The 20,464-nt window shown below is 39.3% G+C and overlaps 1 protein-coding gene across 4 annotated transcripts in view; it reads left to right on the top strand.

Moving 5' to 3' along the window:
- The first annotated feature begins 9,897 nt into the window (after positions 1–9,897).
- Cp (ceruloplasmin) overlaps positions 9,898–20,464 on the top strand; it is a 50,602-nt gene continuing 40,035 nt past the window's right edge. For all 4 annotated transcript variants that reach the window (XR_003710756.1, XM_028762851.1, XM_028762852.1 and 1 more), the window contains exons 1-5: positions 9,898–10,094; positions 14,548–14,795; positions 16,419–16,628; positions 17,553–17,726; positions 19,483–19,737. Coding sequence is in view for 3 of the 4 variants with exons in the window: in XM_028762851.1 (XP_028618684.1) it covers positions 9,949–10,094; positions 14,548–14,795; positions 16,419–16,628; positions 17,553–17,726; positions 19,483–19,737 (1,033 nt within the window). In the remaining variant the exon portion in view is untranslated. The remainder of the gene's footprint in view (positions 10,095–14,547; positions 14,796–16,418; positions 16,629–17,552; positions 17,727–19,482; positions 19,738–20,464) is intronic.

A 20,464-nucleotide genomic window follows, 5' to 3' on the forward strand; every position in this document is an offset into this window, starting at 1 on the left:
TTTGATGAAGAATGTGGCTGTCTTTTGCCCTTGTATGAAGTATCTTTGTGTGGCTAAAGTGAAGAGATTTTGGTTAATTACATTAACAAAGGAAATCTCAAAATAGCCTAGTAAAATCTGTCATGTGGTTACTACTGTTGACTCTTATAAAGGGTGTTTTGATGAAAAGAATCAAATTGAGGAAGAAAAATATAAAATGTACAGATAGAGGCAAAAAGGGGCATCAAAAAGTGGAATTAAAATAAGTGTTAGACGTCCATGAGCAGCTTAGAACAGACCACACTAGACCAAATGGTTCCAGCGGGGCGGTTATTCAGGGCAAAAGTGGGGGGAGAAGTAGAAGAAGAAGATGGAAGAAGAGAAAGAGACAGAGAAGAGAAGTGGAGGCTGGCCATGACCACGTAGAGAGAGGGAGAAGGGAAGGGGGGAGGGGAAGGGGACAGAGGGAAGCTAGAGGCAAGAGATCAAGAGATTAAAAGAGAGAGGAGGGGGCAAGCAGCCCCCTTTATAGTGGGCCAGGCCTACCTGACTGTTGCCAGGTAACTGTGGGAAGAAGCACACCCAGCTGTTGCCAGGTAACTGTGGAGGTGGAGTTTAGAATACTAACACTAAGTCTTATATTAAAGGGGATAAATATATTAAGAAGTGGAATAAAAGTAGCAATGACCTCAGGATAAGACTCCACCCTGCTAAGCTTCTATATTGTGGAAAGTAATTACAGAACAGCTTAGGTTCAAGCTTGGTGGTACATCTCTTTAATACCAGCAGTCAGGGGACAAAGGCATGCAGATCTCTAAGTTAAGGTCAGCCTAGATTACAGGGCAAGTTCTAGGAGGTCCAACTTTACCCAATAAAGGAAACCACTGAAAACAGAAAGCTGGTGGGTATGTCACTGTGAGAGAGAACCATATCTAGTCCCAGCAAGCAGCAGAACTTGGTTGCTTTGGCTGCATTGTTCTGGCTTTAGAGTCAAAGATAGAAAAAAAGGGTTATAGAATCTCCTTCAGTGACTCAGAGGGAGGTTCAGAGAGGCTATTGCATGAAGTTGTGAAAGTGAAGCCTGCATTGCAGTTTGCATTGGAGACCCCAAAAGGCTAGAGATGTCAGAGCCCTGGGATATCTGCAGAGGAACGCTGATAATAGGTAGTGTAGCCAGCCCAAGAGAAAGAAATGTGTTGCAGTCAACAAAGCTGAAAAGAACTGAACATCTAAAGAACATTATGACATCAAATTTGGAGATGCGTTATTACCAGCTGATTTTTCATCTTACTTTGGTGAATTATTTTCTTAGTATGTTCCCTTTCTTCCTTTTTAGATATCCTGTGTTAGAAGCATGTGATATGATTTTTAATTTTGATTTTACAGGGGATTGTAGTTAAAAGATTTCATGAGTATCAAAGTAGACTTTGGATTTCAGACCTTTAAACAAGTTTGTGACTATTATAGACTGTGAGGACATTTGTAGTTGGGTTGAATGCATTTTTGTATTGTGTTGTTGCTATAAGCCTATGGAGGAAAGAAAGTTTAATGTGGTAGTTTGAATAGGAATTCCTTCCATTGATTCAAGTGTTTGAATGTTTGACCATAGGGAGTGGCACGATTAGGAGGTGTGGCCTTTTTAGAGGAAGTGTGTCACTAGGGAGGTGGGCTTTGGGGTCTCCTATGCTTAGGTTCTGCCCAGCACACAACATAGTCTCTTCCTGGCTACCTTCAGATCAAGATATAAAACTCTCGGCTCCTCTAGCACCATGTCTGCCGGCATGCTGCCTTGCTTCTTGCCATAATGATAATGGACTAAACCTCTGAAACTGTAAGCCAGCCCCAAGTAAATGTTTTTCTTTATAAAAGTTGCCTTGGTGATGGTGTCTCTTCACAGCAACAAAATTCTAACAAAAACATTATCTTACACAAGTAATTATGCTCATCTTAAAAGTCAGAGGTTGTCAAATAAAAAAGCCCAGTTTCTGGTGTGGTATACCACCAGAACTTGATAGGAAGATCTTAATACTAGAAGATAGTAAGGCATCACACACATTAGTCACAGGATGTGGAGAAATTGAGTTGCTACTGATCAGGAAGTTCTTCCTCTCTTTGGTAGCTTTGACAGCAGTGGTAAGTGCTATCTATCGGTGGGGGGAAATAACAATAGTCATACTCAGCTGTGAACCCCATGAACTGCAATAATGAATCCCATGGAAAGATATTTTCTTGGCTATTAGTATATAGTATGACATGAATATTATAGTGGTAACTAAATACTTTTTGATTGGATTTAATGCCTTCTCCACAGAAGGAATCACATGTCTGGTACTTTAAGTCTGTGTGGGGCAGTAGGCTATGAGAAAGCCAGAAAGCTTGGTAGAAATCTTTGAAGCCCCGGAGACCTCGGTCTGAAAAGGGTCAGCAGGACAGGAGGTTGCTTCAGATTCCCAGGCCATATGGCCCTCTTAGCTTCCGCTTCCCACAAAGAGACCCATGAACCTTACCACGTAGGATAACACCTCCATGCAAATAAGGCATCCCCAAACCCTCAAGCCAAACCAATAGGGGTTACCTGTTCTTTCCCCCGAAACTGTATATATATAACCCCAGAGCTAAAAGTAAACTACTACTGCTGTGTGTTGTAAGGTCTCCTGCTGTCGGAGTGCTTTCGTGATCCCTCTGATCCCTCGCCAGTCATGCATTTCAAAGGACAACTCTCCTCCCTCCTCTTTTCTCAGCAGGAAGAGCAAACTGAGAGAGGTGAAACACTTTTCTTCCGTGGGCTCTCACAAGCTACCCCCCGGAAGGAGAGAACTAAAAGAGCTGATAACACTCTCTCGCTTTTGGAGACTGGGACCGAGGTCCTGCTCTGCGGCTGAAAGGCTTGCTCGTGCTTTGTGCTGGTTCACAGTTGCGCTCTTCTCCTTCATCGGAGCTGCCGCCACCCCCCGCCTCTGGGGTTTTCAGGCCGACCAGAGGCTGCCGTGGAGCATGAGCCCCGCCCTGCCGGCTGCCAAAGGCCCTGGGCCGGCTCAGCTGGCTCCTTCCATGCCCCTGACCCCGACCCCAGAGTCTGTCTGCCAGCCCCCTCGGGCCTGGCCTGGAGCGGACGCCAGCCGCCTGACCCCGGTACCCTGCAGCGGTTCCGTCAGCCGCTCTCTTCCTGCCCGGGCGGTCCGTGACTGCCTCTGACGCCCTGCCAGCCACCCGGTGCTCTGTGGCAGTCCCTCCAGCCTCTCTCCCAAGTCTTGTGGTGCTTCTGCTCGAGCTAGCACGCCCACCTGCAATCCCTAGGTGCAAGCAGTGTCCGACAAGTCTGATTATGAAATTAGGGCTAGGAAGCTCAAGTACACAGGAGTTATCATATTTCTATTATTTTACTAAATGAACATAGTAGCCATATCTGTCTACCCATAGATTAGTGAAGCTTTCAGACATTATCAGAGAAATTTTTTTTTACAGTGGTTGATAGTTAATGCAGAACAAATTTGTGGTCTGCTCCACCACAAACTGGACATCTGTACCATCATACTCAAGGGTCAGAAACAATTACAAAAGAGGAAGCGGAAAGCTCTTTAAAGCCAAAGTCAGGAAGAAAAGGAATGACGCAGTGTCTTCCTGTAGCCGCCTGCAGCCACGGATCAACTAGGTTCACCTCAAAGGGGGCTGGAAATGAAGACAGGGACAGAGGGCAAGAGGAAATGAAGCCAAGACAAAGTTCCCTGATCAAGGCTCGAAGTTTATTGTTCAGCTCTCAATTTAAAGGGGAAGCCCCACCAAACACCTTCTTGTTTCAGCCAGAGATGGGTTGGGGAACCCATCCTTGGTCACTGCCGGAGATGGGTGGGGGAACTCATCCTTTCCCACCACCAGAGATGTCTCAAGGCAAGCTCAGCGGGCAGTTATTCTTCTAAGTTCCTGAAGCGGGATGTACATGCAGCTGAAGTGGGTAGCTCCACCTAGGTCCTATTATTTGGTCTATTGTGGTAAACAAGGACTTTCAGGCCTGCTCAAGGCTGGGGGGAGGGCAAATCTTCCAGACATGGTAAAGCCACTGTATTCGGAACCTCACAGCATCTATGGCTGCCTGCAAATGACAAAGACAGTCAATATTCTAGCACAGAATGGGAAAGGCTATAAACCACTACATCTAATTGAATATGGTGATTTGAATAAGAATGGCCCCGGAGGCCTATGTATTTGAACGTATGGTCTCTAGTAGGTGGATTGTGTAGGAAGGATTAGGGGGTATGGCCTTGTTGGAAGAGATTGTCACAAGTTGTGGGCTGTGAGGTTTCAAAAGTCCAACCCAACCCCAGTATCTCTGTTCCTCTTTCTATTTTGCTTTCTCTGCCTGCAAATTATGGATCAGATGTGAATTCTTAACTACTGTTCCAGTGCCAAACCGTTTGCCTGCCATCACATTCTCCACCATGGTAGGACTGGACTAAACCTCTAAAACTGTAAGTCCCCAATTAAATATTTTATTGTATAAGTTTCCTTGGTCATGGTATCTCTTCACCACAATAAAACAGTAACTAAGACACTGAGAAACTATGGAAAACTGATGTCTTCAGGGGAGTGACAGAAAAGGTTTTTTTAATGGTATCCTTCCTGTTAGGACAACAACCTGCCAGTGGATGGCTCCAGACTTAGAAATTTAAGGATGGTACAAACTTAGAGTCCATGACCACCAAGAAAGTGGCAGATTCTCACCATAACCTCACAGAAAGTATGTAGCTTCCTTGAGTCTCAATTTTAGCTCAGTGATTTTAGCCATATGAAACTATAAAGCAAATTTGTGTTATTAGACCACTAAGTGCATGGCAATTTGTTATAGTGCCAATAGAAGCAATATATTTACCTAATCAGTTATATAAGGATTAAATGAGAGAATTTATATGATTCTTGGCATAGAGCTTTACAAACAGTGATAATACAAGAAATGTGGTTATTATGGTAGTTAACATTTTTTTCAGTATTGATTAAACTGTATGTCAAGCATCAGTCCAAGTACTTAGGATTTAATACAAAACAGGTTTGATCCAATGAAGGGACAGTCAGATACACATTACTTCTAATATGAAGTATATCCTTTTGAGACAGACATAGATACTTACACCCAACCATTGGAATAAAGGCAGGGACCCCTGTGGTTGAATTAGGGAAAGGCTGGAAGAAGCTGAGGAGAAGGGCAATTCCCTATAGTTGAGACCAGCAGTCTCAACTAACCAAGACCCTTGGGATCTCTCAGACACTGATCCACCAACCAGACATGAGCTGGTCCAAGGCCCCCAACACATATACAGCAGAGGACTTCCTGGTCTGGTCTCAGTAGGAGAAGATGTGCCTAACCCTAGAGAGACTTCAGGCCCCAAAGAGTGGGGAGGCCTAGTGGGGCATGGAAGACATCCTCTTGGAGTTGGGAGGAGGAATGGGAAGAGAAACTGTGGGAGGGCAGACCTGGAGGGGGAGGAAACAAATGGATTATAAAAAATGAAAGTAATTATAAAAAAGAAGTATGTACTGGTTTGTAGAATTTTTCATATTTTATATGCAATAACAATTTGGGGAAGGAAGATTTTTCTGAGCAGAGAAATACTACCTTTCCAAAGCAAGTTAATTCACAAGGTTAGTAAAGAACTTCCTGGCAAACAGGTCTTTCACACTCCTAAAAGCCTGCTTGATTAAATTCTTCTGTCCAAGCCACTGTTTTCTCCATCCAAACTCATCAGAGGGCAAGATACTGGACATAGGGACAGCACTGCTGCCCTTAAATGAACTAGACATGTTTTTTCTTTCTTTTTTCTTTTTTTAAATCTTATTAGCCAATTTTAAACTGTTTGCCTTGTGCTACCAGTAAAGGCCAGTGACCTACATTTCTCTTTACCTCTGCTTCTTTCTCCTGATCAACCTCAGTGCTTTCCCTGCAAGGCCTTTGTGCAGTATGCTGCCCTCTTGTTTCAAGGGGGAACTGTGAGCATCAATAAGCTTTTCAAAACTTGAGGTGCTCTGGTCTATGTCATCGCTCAATTTCTTTTTACAAATTAAATTCTAGCACAAAGTAATATTTATGAACTTTAGAGAATCTTACCATCCCATCATAGAGCAGAAACCAAGAGAAATGGAGTCAGATATGTTGAGATCAAGAATAGTTCATGTTTCCCACTGACATTTGAGGTAACCAAGTCTAATGGGTATATTTCTATTTTACAAAATAACTGCATTAGTCAGTGGATAATTAGTGGTGGCTCCTGCCTATAGTCTCAGCAATTGGGAGACAGAGGCAGAGCAACCACAATGTTATGAATTTGTATAGTGTGGTCTATACAGAAAGTTCCAGGCTCTCCAAGGCTACATAGTAATAATCTACCTCACATCCTCTAACCTCAAGAAAAGTCTTTAGTTAGATACAGTCACTCCTTCCTGTAATCCCAGCCCTTAGGAGGTTGAGACAGAACGGTTCACATGAGTTCCAAGCTAGTGAGTGCCAGGCCATCCTGAGTTACAGATTGAGACCCTGTCTTAAAAAACAAACATAACCATAACATAAACTTACCAACTTCAGTCTTTGATGTTTTGTTCACTGTTGATAAGCTTTGTGACTATATCATTCAAAGTAATAAGAAAATGAAAAATAAATTGACGCCCTTCTACTACTTAAAAAAAAAAAAAGGCTCCTTTTGTTTCACATTGTACTGTTAGCTTTGGCAGCAACAAGACTTTTCTTCTCTGCTGTGACGGCTTTGCTTGCCAGAATGAATAGACAGGGCCATGACCTATATCACTAGGCGTTCAAAGGAGTCTGAAGCAATCAGAGCTTTCTGAGAACTCCATCCCTAAATAGCTATGAAATGGTCAGTGGAACAGAAAATCCTGGCAGAGCTCACACTGTGCTTGGCTAACATTGTGTACTCATAATGAAAGGTCTGTAGGTGGTCCCACCAAAGATAAAATTCCAGAGTTGCACAACTTCCTCTGTAAAAGTCAGCAGGGTGATGGTAAGACTGTTCTGGGGAAAATACTCTGTTCTTCTATACAAAATCTCCTGCTGTCAGAGTGAAGGACAGCCCTTAATGCTAAGTCGTCTTTCAGTAATTCTCTTGGCACAGAGGTAAATAATTTTTACTATACCCACAAGAAATATGGACAGAAATATTGGAAGTTGAGAGAAATTTCAACCTGACAGAAATAAACTAAAGTGAGATTGGTAAGACAGCCTTGGCTTTCCCCCTTGGTTTTAACCATTATCAACTTCAGAATCTTGATACTGAATATAGAACAGACTCCCTCTGTCCACAAATCTTTAAGACAATGGAAAGAACTTTTGAGAAATGATTGAAACTTTTGCCTGCAACAGTACTGACATCACCAAGCAGTTAGATTACACACATGATGCTCGAGGCTTGGGATGCCTCCTTTGCTTTGTCCTGTGTGTGCTCAGCTCCCTCTTATATTCCTGTTCATATTTCTGGTCAGCTCAGTCTATATTGTTGTGCTGCACTTTTTGAGTGCAGAGAATTCTCAACTACACTATTACCCGACGTTTCCTTTTACCATATAAACTCTGGAATGGCTCTGGGGAGTGGTGTGTGGTGTTTAATGTCTCGGCAAACAACTGGTTGCTTGGAACTTTTCCTTGTTATGTAAGTAGCCAGAAAGCTTATGGGATTTTCCCCAATTACTGCCACACAGCAAGCCACACAGTTCTCAGTGGGAAAAATAATCAACATAAAATTGGACAGTTCAGGCTTAATGATTTCCCGTATAAGGGACTCACTGGCACCAACTAGGGTTAGTGTTTAATCATTTAGTTCCACCATCACTGTGAAGGGTTCTATAGCTATAGGGCTCCTCTGGAACCTATATCATCCCATTTATTTATTGGCTGGTGGGATTTGGGGGAAGTAGGCACTGTGGAGATGGCTGCTATGGCCTTCTTAAACCCCCAGTAAATTTAAACATGGAGACAAGTAAGATCAAGAAATGGCTTCTTTATAGTTAGAGGCACAGCCCTCCCTCTAGGGAATGAACTACTAGAAGATGCCTTCTAAATCATCTGTCTTGGGAGAAAGAGCCTTTTGGGAAGAAGTTTCTTACAAAGCATGGAGCTTGACCAGTGAAGTTTGGACAAAATTTTAGATATACTCCTGTCCTCTCTGTGAATGTGAAGGAAGAGTTGTTTGGGGAAGCTCCAGAAAGAGGCTTGGGGCACCTTACCTCCTATAATTCAGTTTTCTGTATCAAGTCATATAGTCAAGATTATCACTAGCTAGAATAGCCCAGTAGCTCAATAGTAGAACACTTGTCTGTTATACATAAGGATGCCTAAATCCCTGTGTTCAACACACACACACACACACACAGAGACACACACACACACACACACACACACACACACACACACTGTTGTTGGTAGCTTGCAAGGACATTGCAGTTGATGTGGATGATTTCCTTCGGGCCTGACCTTTACAAATGAGGAAACTGATGCTAAGGGTAAGAATTTTGACAGCATCCGATTTTAACTTCATCCTGACATTTTTTTTCTAGTACTCATTGTACTCCTTCCCTGATTTAACCCTATAGCATCTATGACTGACATTGTGTAGTTCATTGTTCATGTGTTTATAATTAGTTCCTTCTAAATGGAATGTAAGCGGAGTTTTACCCACTGCTATCTGCCCACTGAGGACAGAACTGTGCATACAATGGAGCTCATTTCAATATTTGTTAAGTAAGGGTACCTGCTCTGATACCAGTATATTTCAGCAAATAGCCTTTAATGATATACAGTATCCTAGAAGAAAATAACAATAATAATGGCTTTATTAACACAAAATGTTAACTATTATCATCAGGATTGTATTTGACATTAGGGGATTAAAAACATTTTATACATTTAGATACATGCCACAACTAAAAAACAGGGTTCTAACCAAAAGTCTTTTACCTTAAAGCTCTTACACACGTTACAAAGAGAAACTCTAGGTTAATAAATGAAGCTTTTTATTCCAGTTGAGTAAAATCATAATAACAGGCTTATTTGTGGTTGTTTTTTTTTCTTTTTGTTTCTTTCTCTTTCCTACCTCTTTCCCTTTCTTGCTACTACTTCTGATTCTTATTCTCTTCTTCTTCCTTTTTTGCTGCCCCTCTCTCCCGCCCTTTCCTCCCTCTCCCTCTCTCTCAGAGGATATTATTACATTATGCAGACTGGTATTAAAATCCTGGGTTCAACAGGTTGTCATGTACAGTTTCCCCAGTAACTGGGACCACAAGCACACACCATCATGCCTAGCTTATTCGATTTATGACTGATTTCTTTTGTAATTCAAAAAAATGATCAATTCCTGGTACGTCCTGGTTTTAATTTCTATATAGCAATCTATGACAACTTGATAAAGTGTCTATAACACAAAGTACAAAATACTTTCAAAATTAAATTTTTATTGACTACTTTTACGATGTGCTAAATGTTTCATATCTTTAAAATTACAAGTATGTTTTTGTTAGTCTTCTAAAATAGTTAACAAGACATGTTTTGATTCATTTTACCTTGGCTTACTAACAACTGGCACTGGGTGAGGTGTTGTAGTGCTTGGGATTGCTAGAAGAACAATGGGAGCATTTAGAGATGTTCTCTGCCCTCCTGGAATCCTCAGGATGAATGGAAGAAAATGCAGAGTTATGCATGCTGTGCATGTCCAACACAAACAGATGACATTCCTTTGTAGTTAGAGAAGCCTGGCCATTGGGAACTGTTTTTGTTTTGCTTTTTTCCCCTTCATGGTTTACCAGAACCAATTGGAGTTGGAAGATATTATTTGCTTTAATAAAATTATCTACTCTTGTGCAACATTAAATTGTGTCAGTCAAGCAAATAAAGCCCTATTTATAAAACTGCTTGCTTCTGGTTTCGCTTGCTTCTGGTTTCACTTTACTGCGTCTCGGGCTCCAAGAGGGAGAAAAATGAAGTTTTTCCTGCTTAGTACATTTCTGTTTTTGTATAGTTTTTTAGCCTGGGCAAGAGATAAGCATTATTACATAGGAATTACTGAGGATGTTTGGGACTATGCTCCTGGAATTGAAGAAAAGAAACTTATTTCAGTTGACATGTAAGTCACTATTTTTTGTTGTTTATGGGCCAAATTTATAAGTTACTTAAAGAAAACGAAGCCAACAAGAAAAGTAATTTAAACATAGAAAGTGGAAAATGTTGACTTGAAAGTCAATACTTTTTATTGGCTTCTTTTATGTCCCTAATATTTGTTATTGTGAAGCTGTCTTGTTTCCCCTCTCTTGGTTTGAGGGAGCTATGTTGGTTTCTTACTCTCTTCTATGGTTTCTCATTCCTTTATCTATCTCCCAAATGTGTTCTGCCTCCGGATGCAGAAGTTCTTTACTTTAAACAATTACTATATAAAATGTTATCATATCATTACTTGTTTCTAATGGTGAAAGTACAGTATTTTTAATCTTTCAAAATATCAAATATAGAAATAAAATACTACTTAAAGAAATGTAATTCTGCGTAAGGCTTTTTGTGTGATTCAGGACAGTGAATGATTGATATTAATCTCTCACAGTTTCTGAGTCCTTATCTATAAAACGAGACAGCCTAGTTATCAATCCACAGGGCTGTTTTAAAACTGCAGGCAAAGCTCGTATAGTGCAGTGCTCCCCACATAACATGTGCAAGAAATGTTATGTTCTTTTTGTGAGGCCCTGATAAAATACCATGTAACTTAAATGTCTTTGTGCTTTAGTTGCTTTATATCAAGCAGTATTCTTTATACAGAAGAATAGTAGGGTCTCCTTGAAGTTTCTCTAAGCTGAGGCCATCACTATTAATAGTCTAAACATTTACCAACAAATGGAAACTTGGTATTCAAAACAAATATCTACTATATTAGCAAATGTATTAGAATGACAAGAGAACTCAAATGAGTGAAATGAACAGCAGCTACTGAGACTGTCATTGTAAAACAGCTCTCTTATTTAGCCAAATTATGTAACCACAGAATCATTTATGGGTACATATTATTTTGTTTAATTTTATATATGGCTAAATTTTTCATGGTGAGGAAAATGCAGTGCTAATAATAATATCTGATTATTACTTTATTAACCTAGTAATAAACAGTAAGAAAAAAGTTTTGAACTGACAACTGATTACAAAGACAAGTAGAACTTGTAATTTGTTAAAACATGGTTCTGAGGTTGTATTCTCTTCCCAAGAGTTGGTCTTAACTTTTACAGTTTCTTTGGAGAAGCCTAATTGTGTGTGGTTCTTTGTTTTCCTGATTAAGTACATATTGTTTATTTCCAAGGGAAGGGGTCAGGCACACAACAAAAAAAAGTACTGGACTGAGTATGTACCTCAATGGTACCTAATTGATTAGAAAGCTGTTCTACTCATTGCTCTACCTGCCCCTGCTATTGTATAGAATAAAAAAAATCAAGTCAGTCCATTGAGTATAAACTGCAATATACTGGCCATGTTCCAATGTGATAAACTCTAGGTACGAGGAAGTAGAAGAATGAAGGTTGATAAGAACTTCAGGGAGAGATTTCTTTCTTTTAAATATTCTAATGTCATGGAAGATAGGCTTGTTACCCTGTTCTTACTTAATAGGGACACTCAAGGGTACTCAGAAGGAAAATACGGCATTCAGTTTTTCAGTTGCATTCATCTTTCTTTTTAATTATTATTCTACAGTCTCCTGTGACTTCATCAACATCTTAGAATCCGTAAGTTTTCTCTCCCCATCTACACAAACACTGACTGCATCATCAGTAACATTTGCTCATGTTATGCTGAATTTTACCAGAGGAGTGTGGTAGCAGCTTTTTTTCTATGTCCTTTGTCCTAAATCAGTGTTATGTTTGAGTCAGTACATGAGGCATGACGAAATGGCACCAGACATGTGTAGTTCTCTTCCTTGTGTTATAGACAAAGCAAAGCAGAAATAAACAAGTTTAGGATTATATTAAGAAAGAGCCCAATACAAGTGTCAGGTAGAGGGATGGTATGGAGTCCTGGGTGCTGTAGAGTCACATTCAGGAAAATGGATGCATAAGGTGTTTCAATAAAGCCTTAAGGATTTGAAGGCTGCTTTAAAACCTGGACTTGTGGAAAATGTGGGTCAACAGGGCAAGGTAGATAGGATCTTTGCTAATTTTTTCAGACAAGTTTCCTAGAAATGGTGTCAAACCCCAGAGACAATTTATTCTGAGGTTTAGCCAAATGTGCTTGAGATTAGTCCAGGGTTCCTCTGGCTAGACGGGAAGGAAGACATCAGCTGCAGCTGGCCATGACTGAATTTGTCCCCTATGGGCTCCTGTCAACACAACAGACAGTCTGGATCTCAGAGGTCTTCAGTGCCACACAGCCTAGATGCTGTTAAAGCACATATTTATTAGGACTTCTCCTGTCCACACTAACTCTGTGGGTTTGGGGCAGAGTTCAGATCTATGTTCTGTTCTTTATTCGTGGATTTTCTGAGCTCTCCAAGCCATCTTAGTTTTTCTCTCTGCTTTTCCTTAACACAAGAATTGTGGAACAATTATAAGGTAACACAAGCAGGACACACCAGAGGAAGTGTTTGGGCAGAATTTTGCCATTCTACAGTTAATGTATTTTTTACTTTTTACTTTTTTTTATTTTTTACTTTTGGTGTAAGTATCACACCAGGGTGGGTGTGGAGAAGCAAGAAACACCATCTCCATCATTTTTCAATATGAAATTTTGCCTCCTTTGAGAGTCCTGGTGGTTTTAGACAATCAGGGATGTTAGAAGTCAGTAGTATATGGTTGTCTCTGAGACTGTCACCCTAGAAGTCCTTAGTCTATCTAGAGGGATGAGGATCTGTTTCTACCAGTTGCTTGCTCCTTTTACCCAAATTCAGCCACCAGAAACACTGCCAAGTAGCAGTGATTCCTGACACAATTTCCATGTTTCATCTGTACAACCATAAAATGAAAAGATCTAGCACCACCATGGTACCAGCAGAAAACAGAACTTTCCATATTCCTTTATCGTAAAATCAAGGACTCCCACTTCATCTGCACTGGCTTCTCATCACTTTCAACCTTACATACAGGTTCTCACAAGTCCAGAATAGATGCCTTGGACCAGAATACACTAGCCTGTATGTTAAAATACACAGGTGTCTGTGTTCCACTCTCCTTTGTCCCTAGTCAGAATCAACAAACTGAGGTTAGAAATGCATTTGTATATCACATAGCGCCTTAGTAACTAACTCTTCAGGTTAATATTTAGACAACATGAAGCTAGAGTCATAGACTTTTGACAATCATGTCTTCAACTTTTGTGACAGTTTCAGAGCCCCAACTAGCCCAATTTTTGTCTTGAAACATGAAAAAAAATTTAGCTGACCTTTGCTGATTATCTCAACCCAGGAAATATAATAAAGTTAACTTTTCAATCACACTATCCTACTCTGTGATGATTAAGTAGAACATGGTAAAGTATTGAAAACTGATGGTCTATAACAGACAGCACAGACATACACAGACACAAATGCAAGACCTTGGTTGTGGAGAATCTTACTAAGATCAGGATTTCATTGAGTCTTTCTGAATGGCTTCATGGCACCATTCACTAACAGATCCCACTGAAAACTAACTTTGTAAGTTCAGTTTAGGTACAAATATCAGATATATCCTCTTCTTTCTTTTCTTTTTCTTCTTTTCTGATTCTATTTATTATGTTGGTATATTTAAATGATTTTTTCAAATTATTAACTGGCATTAATCAAGAATATAAACATTCTATAGTAGAAAAAGATTAAAATGCAAGTGGTAATTGAAATGCAAAGGTAATTTTTAGACCCATGTATATTACACAAACCAATTCTAAGGCTCCTAATAGAAATGAAAACGATAGACTGGGGCTGGGGAAAAAGATCGGGGTAAATGACCTTACTGTACAAGCATGAAGACATGAGTTCTGATCCTCAGTACCCAAATAAAGCAGGACACAGTTGAGTACAATGTACCACTGGAGGAAGAGACCCCCTGGCAGGTGGGGTTGAGGAGCTTACTTGTCAGCTGAAATGCGGAGCTCCACTGACTGCAGTGTGAGAGACTTTGTCTCAAAAACTAAAGTGGAAAGACCCTAACATAGATCTCTAGCCTCCACACCCACATCCACAGGTCATGTGCTCATGCGTACATGAATGCATGCATGCACACAGTCACACACACACACACACACACACACACACACACACACACACACACAACTAAATAATTTACAAGATAGAATTAATTTAGTTCCACTCAGTTTTCTTTAGTTTTATTTTTGCACCATGATGTTATGTTATCTTCAGAGGTGGTTTTCTACCGTATGTCATATACCATATGTATGAGGTATATGAAATACCTCATAAAATTAAAATAATAAAGCCATTTAACAGCTTGCCCCCTTCAGTTTGGTCTACACTACAGGCAAAGACTGAATGTGGTGTAATCATTGATTGTCCTAAGTTCTTATGCTCTCTCCAGAAATGATGGGTTCTGATCAAAGTATCTTTTCCTTTTCAGGGAACAGTCCGATGTCTATCTTCAAAATGGCCCAGATCGTATTGGAAGAAGATATAAGAAGGCCCTTTATTCTGAGTACACAGATGGCACCTTTACAAAAACTATAGACAAGCCAGCATGGCTAGGGTTGTTAGGCCCTGTCATCAAAGCTGAAGTTGGAGATAAAGTTTATGTTCACTTAAAGAACTTTGCCTCTAGGCCCTATACTTTTCATGCACATGGGGTAACTTACTCCAAGGAGTCTGAGGGTAAGTTCAATGTATATTGCAGTTAGAATTTACTGTCTTCAGTAGGAAAACCTTTTGACTTCTAGAATTGACACCGTTAGATAGAACCTATAACCACATACCTTAACATCAATCTATTTTATAATGGAATTGGAACTCATCACAACAGTGCTGTGTTTCTTCTGGTTGTGTGACTTAGTGTAGTGGGAATACCACACATGACTAAATAGACTGCAAGCTGATAGTGAGAGCCACAGCTGGATCACCAGCACTTAATTCCTCATGGAATAGAGGAAGAATATGAGAATGTGTGGAGCAGAGGACGTGCCTGACGACTTAGAAGTGGCATGAAGTCAGGGAAGAGAAGGCTTCAGGGTGGAAGTTGACTTATATTGGGAATTCTTCCACTGATCATATTGTAGCTGCTATCACCTTCCATTCTGACCTCTCATAAACTCCAACTCAGATAAGGTGGCCTGAATAGTCTCATATATCAGACACACAGGTTGAGAACCTTTATGCAGTCACATGGTGAAAGGAAAGGTACGTTGTCAGCTTATCTCCACATATACACCATAACCACACATGCACACACACATGCACACACACACAAAAGTGATTAAAGAAATGATTCTACCTAAGTTTTGCATGATCAGTGAGTTTATCTAGGTTTAGTTGCAGGAGCATGGCAACGCACAAGCAGTATCCTACGGGAGGACAGGGCTGCCCTGGAACACCGCTTCCTTCAGATAAGTCATCTCTCTGGGCCCAGTGTTGTGTGTCTCCTGTAAATAATCACAGCTTCTCTGATTGCAAAATTACAATGGCCATATCATAACTAAAGGACAAAGTTCTACATTGCATTATTTCTTTTCTGTTCTTCTGAACCACATGGTTCTACTAATAGTCTAACAAGTGGCTACCATCCTTTTTTCTTTTTCACAGCACCATGGTATACTAAGAGAGTTAATATTAATTTTCAAAAGACCATAGTAGGCTTGTAATTTTGTTAAAAGAAAAAATTATCTTTTAATGATACATGCTCAGATATTTGGCAATTAAATATGTCTGAAATTTGCTTTGAAATAATATCATATGGCTGAAGATAAAGTTGAGTGGGTTACGGAGGAAAAAATAAGAATAGTTTTCAGTTCACCACTGTTAAAGTTGGGCTGACAAGTTCATGGGAAATCCACCAATACTTAGAGGAAGGTAGAAGTTTGAAAATTTCTAAAATTAGGTGTTTTTAAAATTTTTTTGAGTTCTGCAATTACAACAGACACACATACCCACACAAATCTAATATTACATGAGAATTTTCAAATTATATGAGAGGGTGGCTACTTTGCTTAACCTTTTTTATACCTGACCCTAAGGTGAGAGCTTTCCCTTAAATCATGAAAGTCACAATTATTCTGAAATGCTTCTTGTGTTTGACTCAGTCAATTACCAACTTAATAGTAATCACTTCTGTGAGGCTTACAGGCTTCCTAGACATTAGCCTCTCATTTCTTCTTTTTTATGAGTCCAAATAGGACATTACTAAATGTCCAAAGGACACCCATGAGATGTTGAGGATTGACTATTCCTTCAACTATAGTCAAATGTACTCACCTTCTAAATCCACTTCCTGATGCTTTCCAGGGGCCATCTACCCTGACAACACCACTGATTTTCAAAAAGCCGATGACAAAGTGTTTCCTGGACAACAGTGTTTGTATGTGCTACACGCCAATGACCAAAGTCCTGGTGAGGGAGACAGCAATTGTGTGACCAGGATTTACCATTCCCATGTTAATGCTCCAGAAGATATTGCATCAGGACTCATAGGACCTTTAATACTCTGTAAAAAAGGTATATCTTCTCAATGCTCACCATATGAGAGACAGATAAATAGCAGTTGATTTGTTTTCTTTTTCTTTCTCAATTTTTTTCTTAAACTTTAAGTTATTCTGTGTTGCAGTTGAGTAGACAAAGGTAAGAGTAGAAAATGATGGAAAATATAGGGGAGGCCTTGAAAACATGAAAAATGGAACAAACATCTTAGCAGGAAAATGACAATGAAGCTTGAAACCAGTGCTGCGAAGTCTAGGTTTGCTGGGTGTGACTTCCAACAATCATGTGATATAGAGATCCATGACTATACTATTTTGACTACCTCATTGGCACTCCCTGGCAATGTCTGGAGTTACCTGTATTATATTAGTAAGTATAGTAGTACATTTATTCCTTGCCTCATGAGGATAGTATAACTCAAGAGTTTGAAATGTAATGTTTATTGGATCAATAGTCACCTGTAACACCTTCACATGTTGGCTTGTAGCTATATGTGTGTGCCAGTACATTGGATACATTTGAATCGTAACCTTCTCAGTAGTCAAAGTACATTTAATGTTTTTGTCAGTGAGTATATATATAGATACAAGAGTATATACAGTGAATGCCATGTGAACTTTGCTGAGTGCTTCTGTGTACTAAGAAAATAAATACTAAATTTTAAAAAGAAGCTCAAATCTGGGGCTGGAGAGATAGCTTGGTGGTTAAGAGCACTGACTGTTCTTCCAGAGGTCCTGAGTTTAATTCCCAGCAACCACCTGGTGGCTCACAACCATCTGTAATGAGATCTGATGCCCTCTTCTGGTGTGTCTAAAAACAGCTACAGTAGACTCATATAAATAAAATAAATTTTTTAAAAAAAGAAGCTCAAATCTACTAAAAGTATAAGTTGAATCACATGCTAAAATTTCAGATCTATTAAATTTCAAATTTCTACTTCAGGTTCTCTATATAAGGAAAAAGAGAAAAATATTGACCAAGAATTTGTAGTAATGTTCTATGTGGTGGATGAAAATCTCAGCTGGTATCTAGAAGATAACATCAAAACCTTCTGCTCTGAACCAGAGAAAGTTGATAAGGACAATGAAGATTTCCAGGAAAGCAACAAGATGTACTGTAAGACTACAAAAGATATGCTTTATTTTGCTTCAATAATTAAGATTATTCTCTCCCATGAATACTTCTAGCCTGAAGGCCTGATATCAAACCCTATTGGACTTGCAATTTGATATGTGCCTTAGTTAGAGTTATTATTGCTATGATGAAACATCATGATCAAAGACAAGGTTGAGAAGACAGGGTTTATTTGGCTTACACTTTCATATCATATCCATTATTGAAGGGAGTCAGGACAGGAACCCAAACAGTGCAGGAACCTGGAGGCAGGAGCTGATATAGAGGTCACAGAGGAGTGCATTGACTGGGTTACTTCTCATGGCTTACTCAGTCTGCTTTCTTATAGAGCTGAGGACCACCAGCCAAGGGTGGCACCATCCACAACAGGCTGGGTCCTCCTCCATAAAGCACTAAGAAAACACCTTACAGTTGGATCTTATGGAGGCATTTTCTTAACTGAGCTCCCTCATCTCAGATAACTCTAGCTTGTGCCAAGTGTCTCCTAAAAATGTCTTCTTAACAGCCCAAGCTTTTCCTTAATTCCCAGGAGGCAAAAATAATGAAACTGGGTTATCTAACCCTCAGAATTTACAAGAAAAAGTAAATACCTTAACAATAATTAGATCCAGAAGTATACATTTTATTTTCCTTTAGCTTCTTTTAAATGATCTTTACTTAAAAACCGAGAAAACAATAACTGTACTTCCAAATTAGAAGATGAGGTTATTACCAACTTTCTATCTAAAAGTCTTTGCTTTGTTTTTGTGGACATGAGTATCTTCTTTCTATTCATTTTCACCTTTTCCTCTGCTATCTTATTAACAAAAACAAACAATAAAAAATAGACTCGCCGGGCGGTGGTGGTGCACGCCTTTAATCCCAGCACTTGGGAGGCAGAGGCAGGAGAATTTCTGAGTTCGAGGCCAGCCTGATCTACAGAGTGAGTTCCAGGTCAGCCAGCACTACACAGAGAAACCCTGTCCCGAAAAGCCAAAAAAAAAAAAAAGACTCAAATTTCTAGGCTGAATGGATATGATTTGTTTCCTCTCTCACACCTGGTATACTAACGGTCCTTAACATTAATGCCTCTCCATAGGAATTTCCCAGAACTGCCCAACTGAACAATGACCCTTGGTTTCTTCCAAGGGTCTCACGCTATAATGCTTTTGAGCTTTCAGGATTTCCTGGTTCTGGTCCTTTCTGTCCCTTCCTGAATTTTTCTTTCTTCAAATCTCTTTGAATTTTGTCTTTCAATCTTAGAATTTTTTTTACTTGTTTTGTTATTACAAAAGAAATTCATAGAAGTAAAAAAAGTTTTAAGCAAAAAGAAAAAATTTAGATCATCTGCCCTTTGCCTACAAGCCCAGTTAATAACTGATTATTAAATATTTAGTTCTTTATCTTTAAAGGAGCACTTTCTATATGTATATGGACACATCCATATTTATATACACACGTATATAAAACCAATGTGCATAGTTTATAAACATCAGACCATAGAAGGTTTATTTCTAATAGTGCACCTAATAGCACATCTTCAGTATAGTATTGACAATGGCCCTTAGCCTGAATTAAAGTCCAAAAATGAAAGAGTATGTGATTGATTAGCAATGTCTGGCATGGATAAGGGGGAGAAGGTAACTACTGTTGTGGCAGATACTTTCTATACTAAACTGACTTTGCATTTTGTAAAGGTAACTTTTACTAGTCCAAGCACTAATGTCGATGGGCCAAAAACTCTAATTTTGATTTGCAGCTATAAATGGATATACATTTGGAAGCCTCCCAGGGCTCTCGATGTGTGCAGAAGACAGAGTGAAGTGGTACCTTTTTGGTATGGGTAATGAAGTTGATGTGCATTCAGCTTTCTTTCATGGTCACGCTCTGACCAGCAAAAACTATCAAACTGATATAATCAACCTGTTCCCTGCCACTTTAATTGATGCTTATATGGTAGCCCAGAATCCTGGAGTCTGGATGCTCAGTTGCCAGAACCTAAACCATCTGAAAGGTAAGATGTCTTCGCCTCCAGTTAACTGCCAGTTGTAAAAAAGGTTTTGTCTTAGTCTTCTAGTAAACGGTAGAAGAGAAACAGAACCAATAAGTAATTGGAATAAGTAAGTTAAGTAATTGGAACACTGAATTATTGCCTTAGTTTTATCTCCATGTTTACATCATAATGAACTAAGAGCAGGTAAGCCTGGAATGTTTATAAAGTAATGACATATGTAAAAAATATTATTTTGTAGAATACTGCAATGGGTTCTGCCATAAAGATATAGCAACATTTGTAGTTTCTCAATGTAGAATAGAGTACTATAAAAACAGATTTGTATGTTATGCTGGAGAGTAGCTTTGTTTTTTGACTTGTGTCAAGTAAAACTAACTTTTTTATTCATCTGTGATTTGTCTGTTCTTTGCCTTAGCTTCTAAATGTCATTTCTCTCTGTGATGCAAGGTATAAAAACACTTAGTTCTTAAAATCTATTTATAAAATTAATCTCCAGAGGAAATTAGACTTTGAAAAAAATTACCCCTTGAAAGGTAATTCCGTCAAAGAGTATTATTTTGAAACAGCCAACTCTCTCAAAATAAAAGGCTGATTCAGTTAAAATTTTAATGGGTATGTGATATTGAATGTCTAGACTTTGAAGGGTAATCCCACAAAGACTGGTATCTTATTTTGAACACGCATATGCTTCTTAATGTCATATATACATAAAACAGACATACATCTG

Source organism: Grammomys surdaster, unplaced genomic scaffold (assembly GCF_004785775.1).
Source record: "Grammomys surdaster isolate TR1022 unplaced genomic scaffold, NIH_TR_1.0 62, whole genome shotgun sequence".
NCBI classification, from domain to species: domain Eukaryota; kingdom Metazoa; phylum Chordata; class Mammalia; order Rodentia; family Muridae; genus Grammomys; species Grammomys surdaster.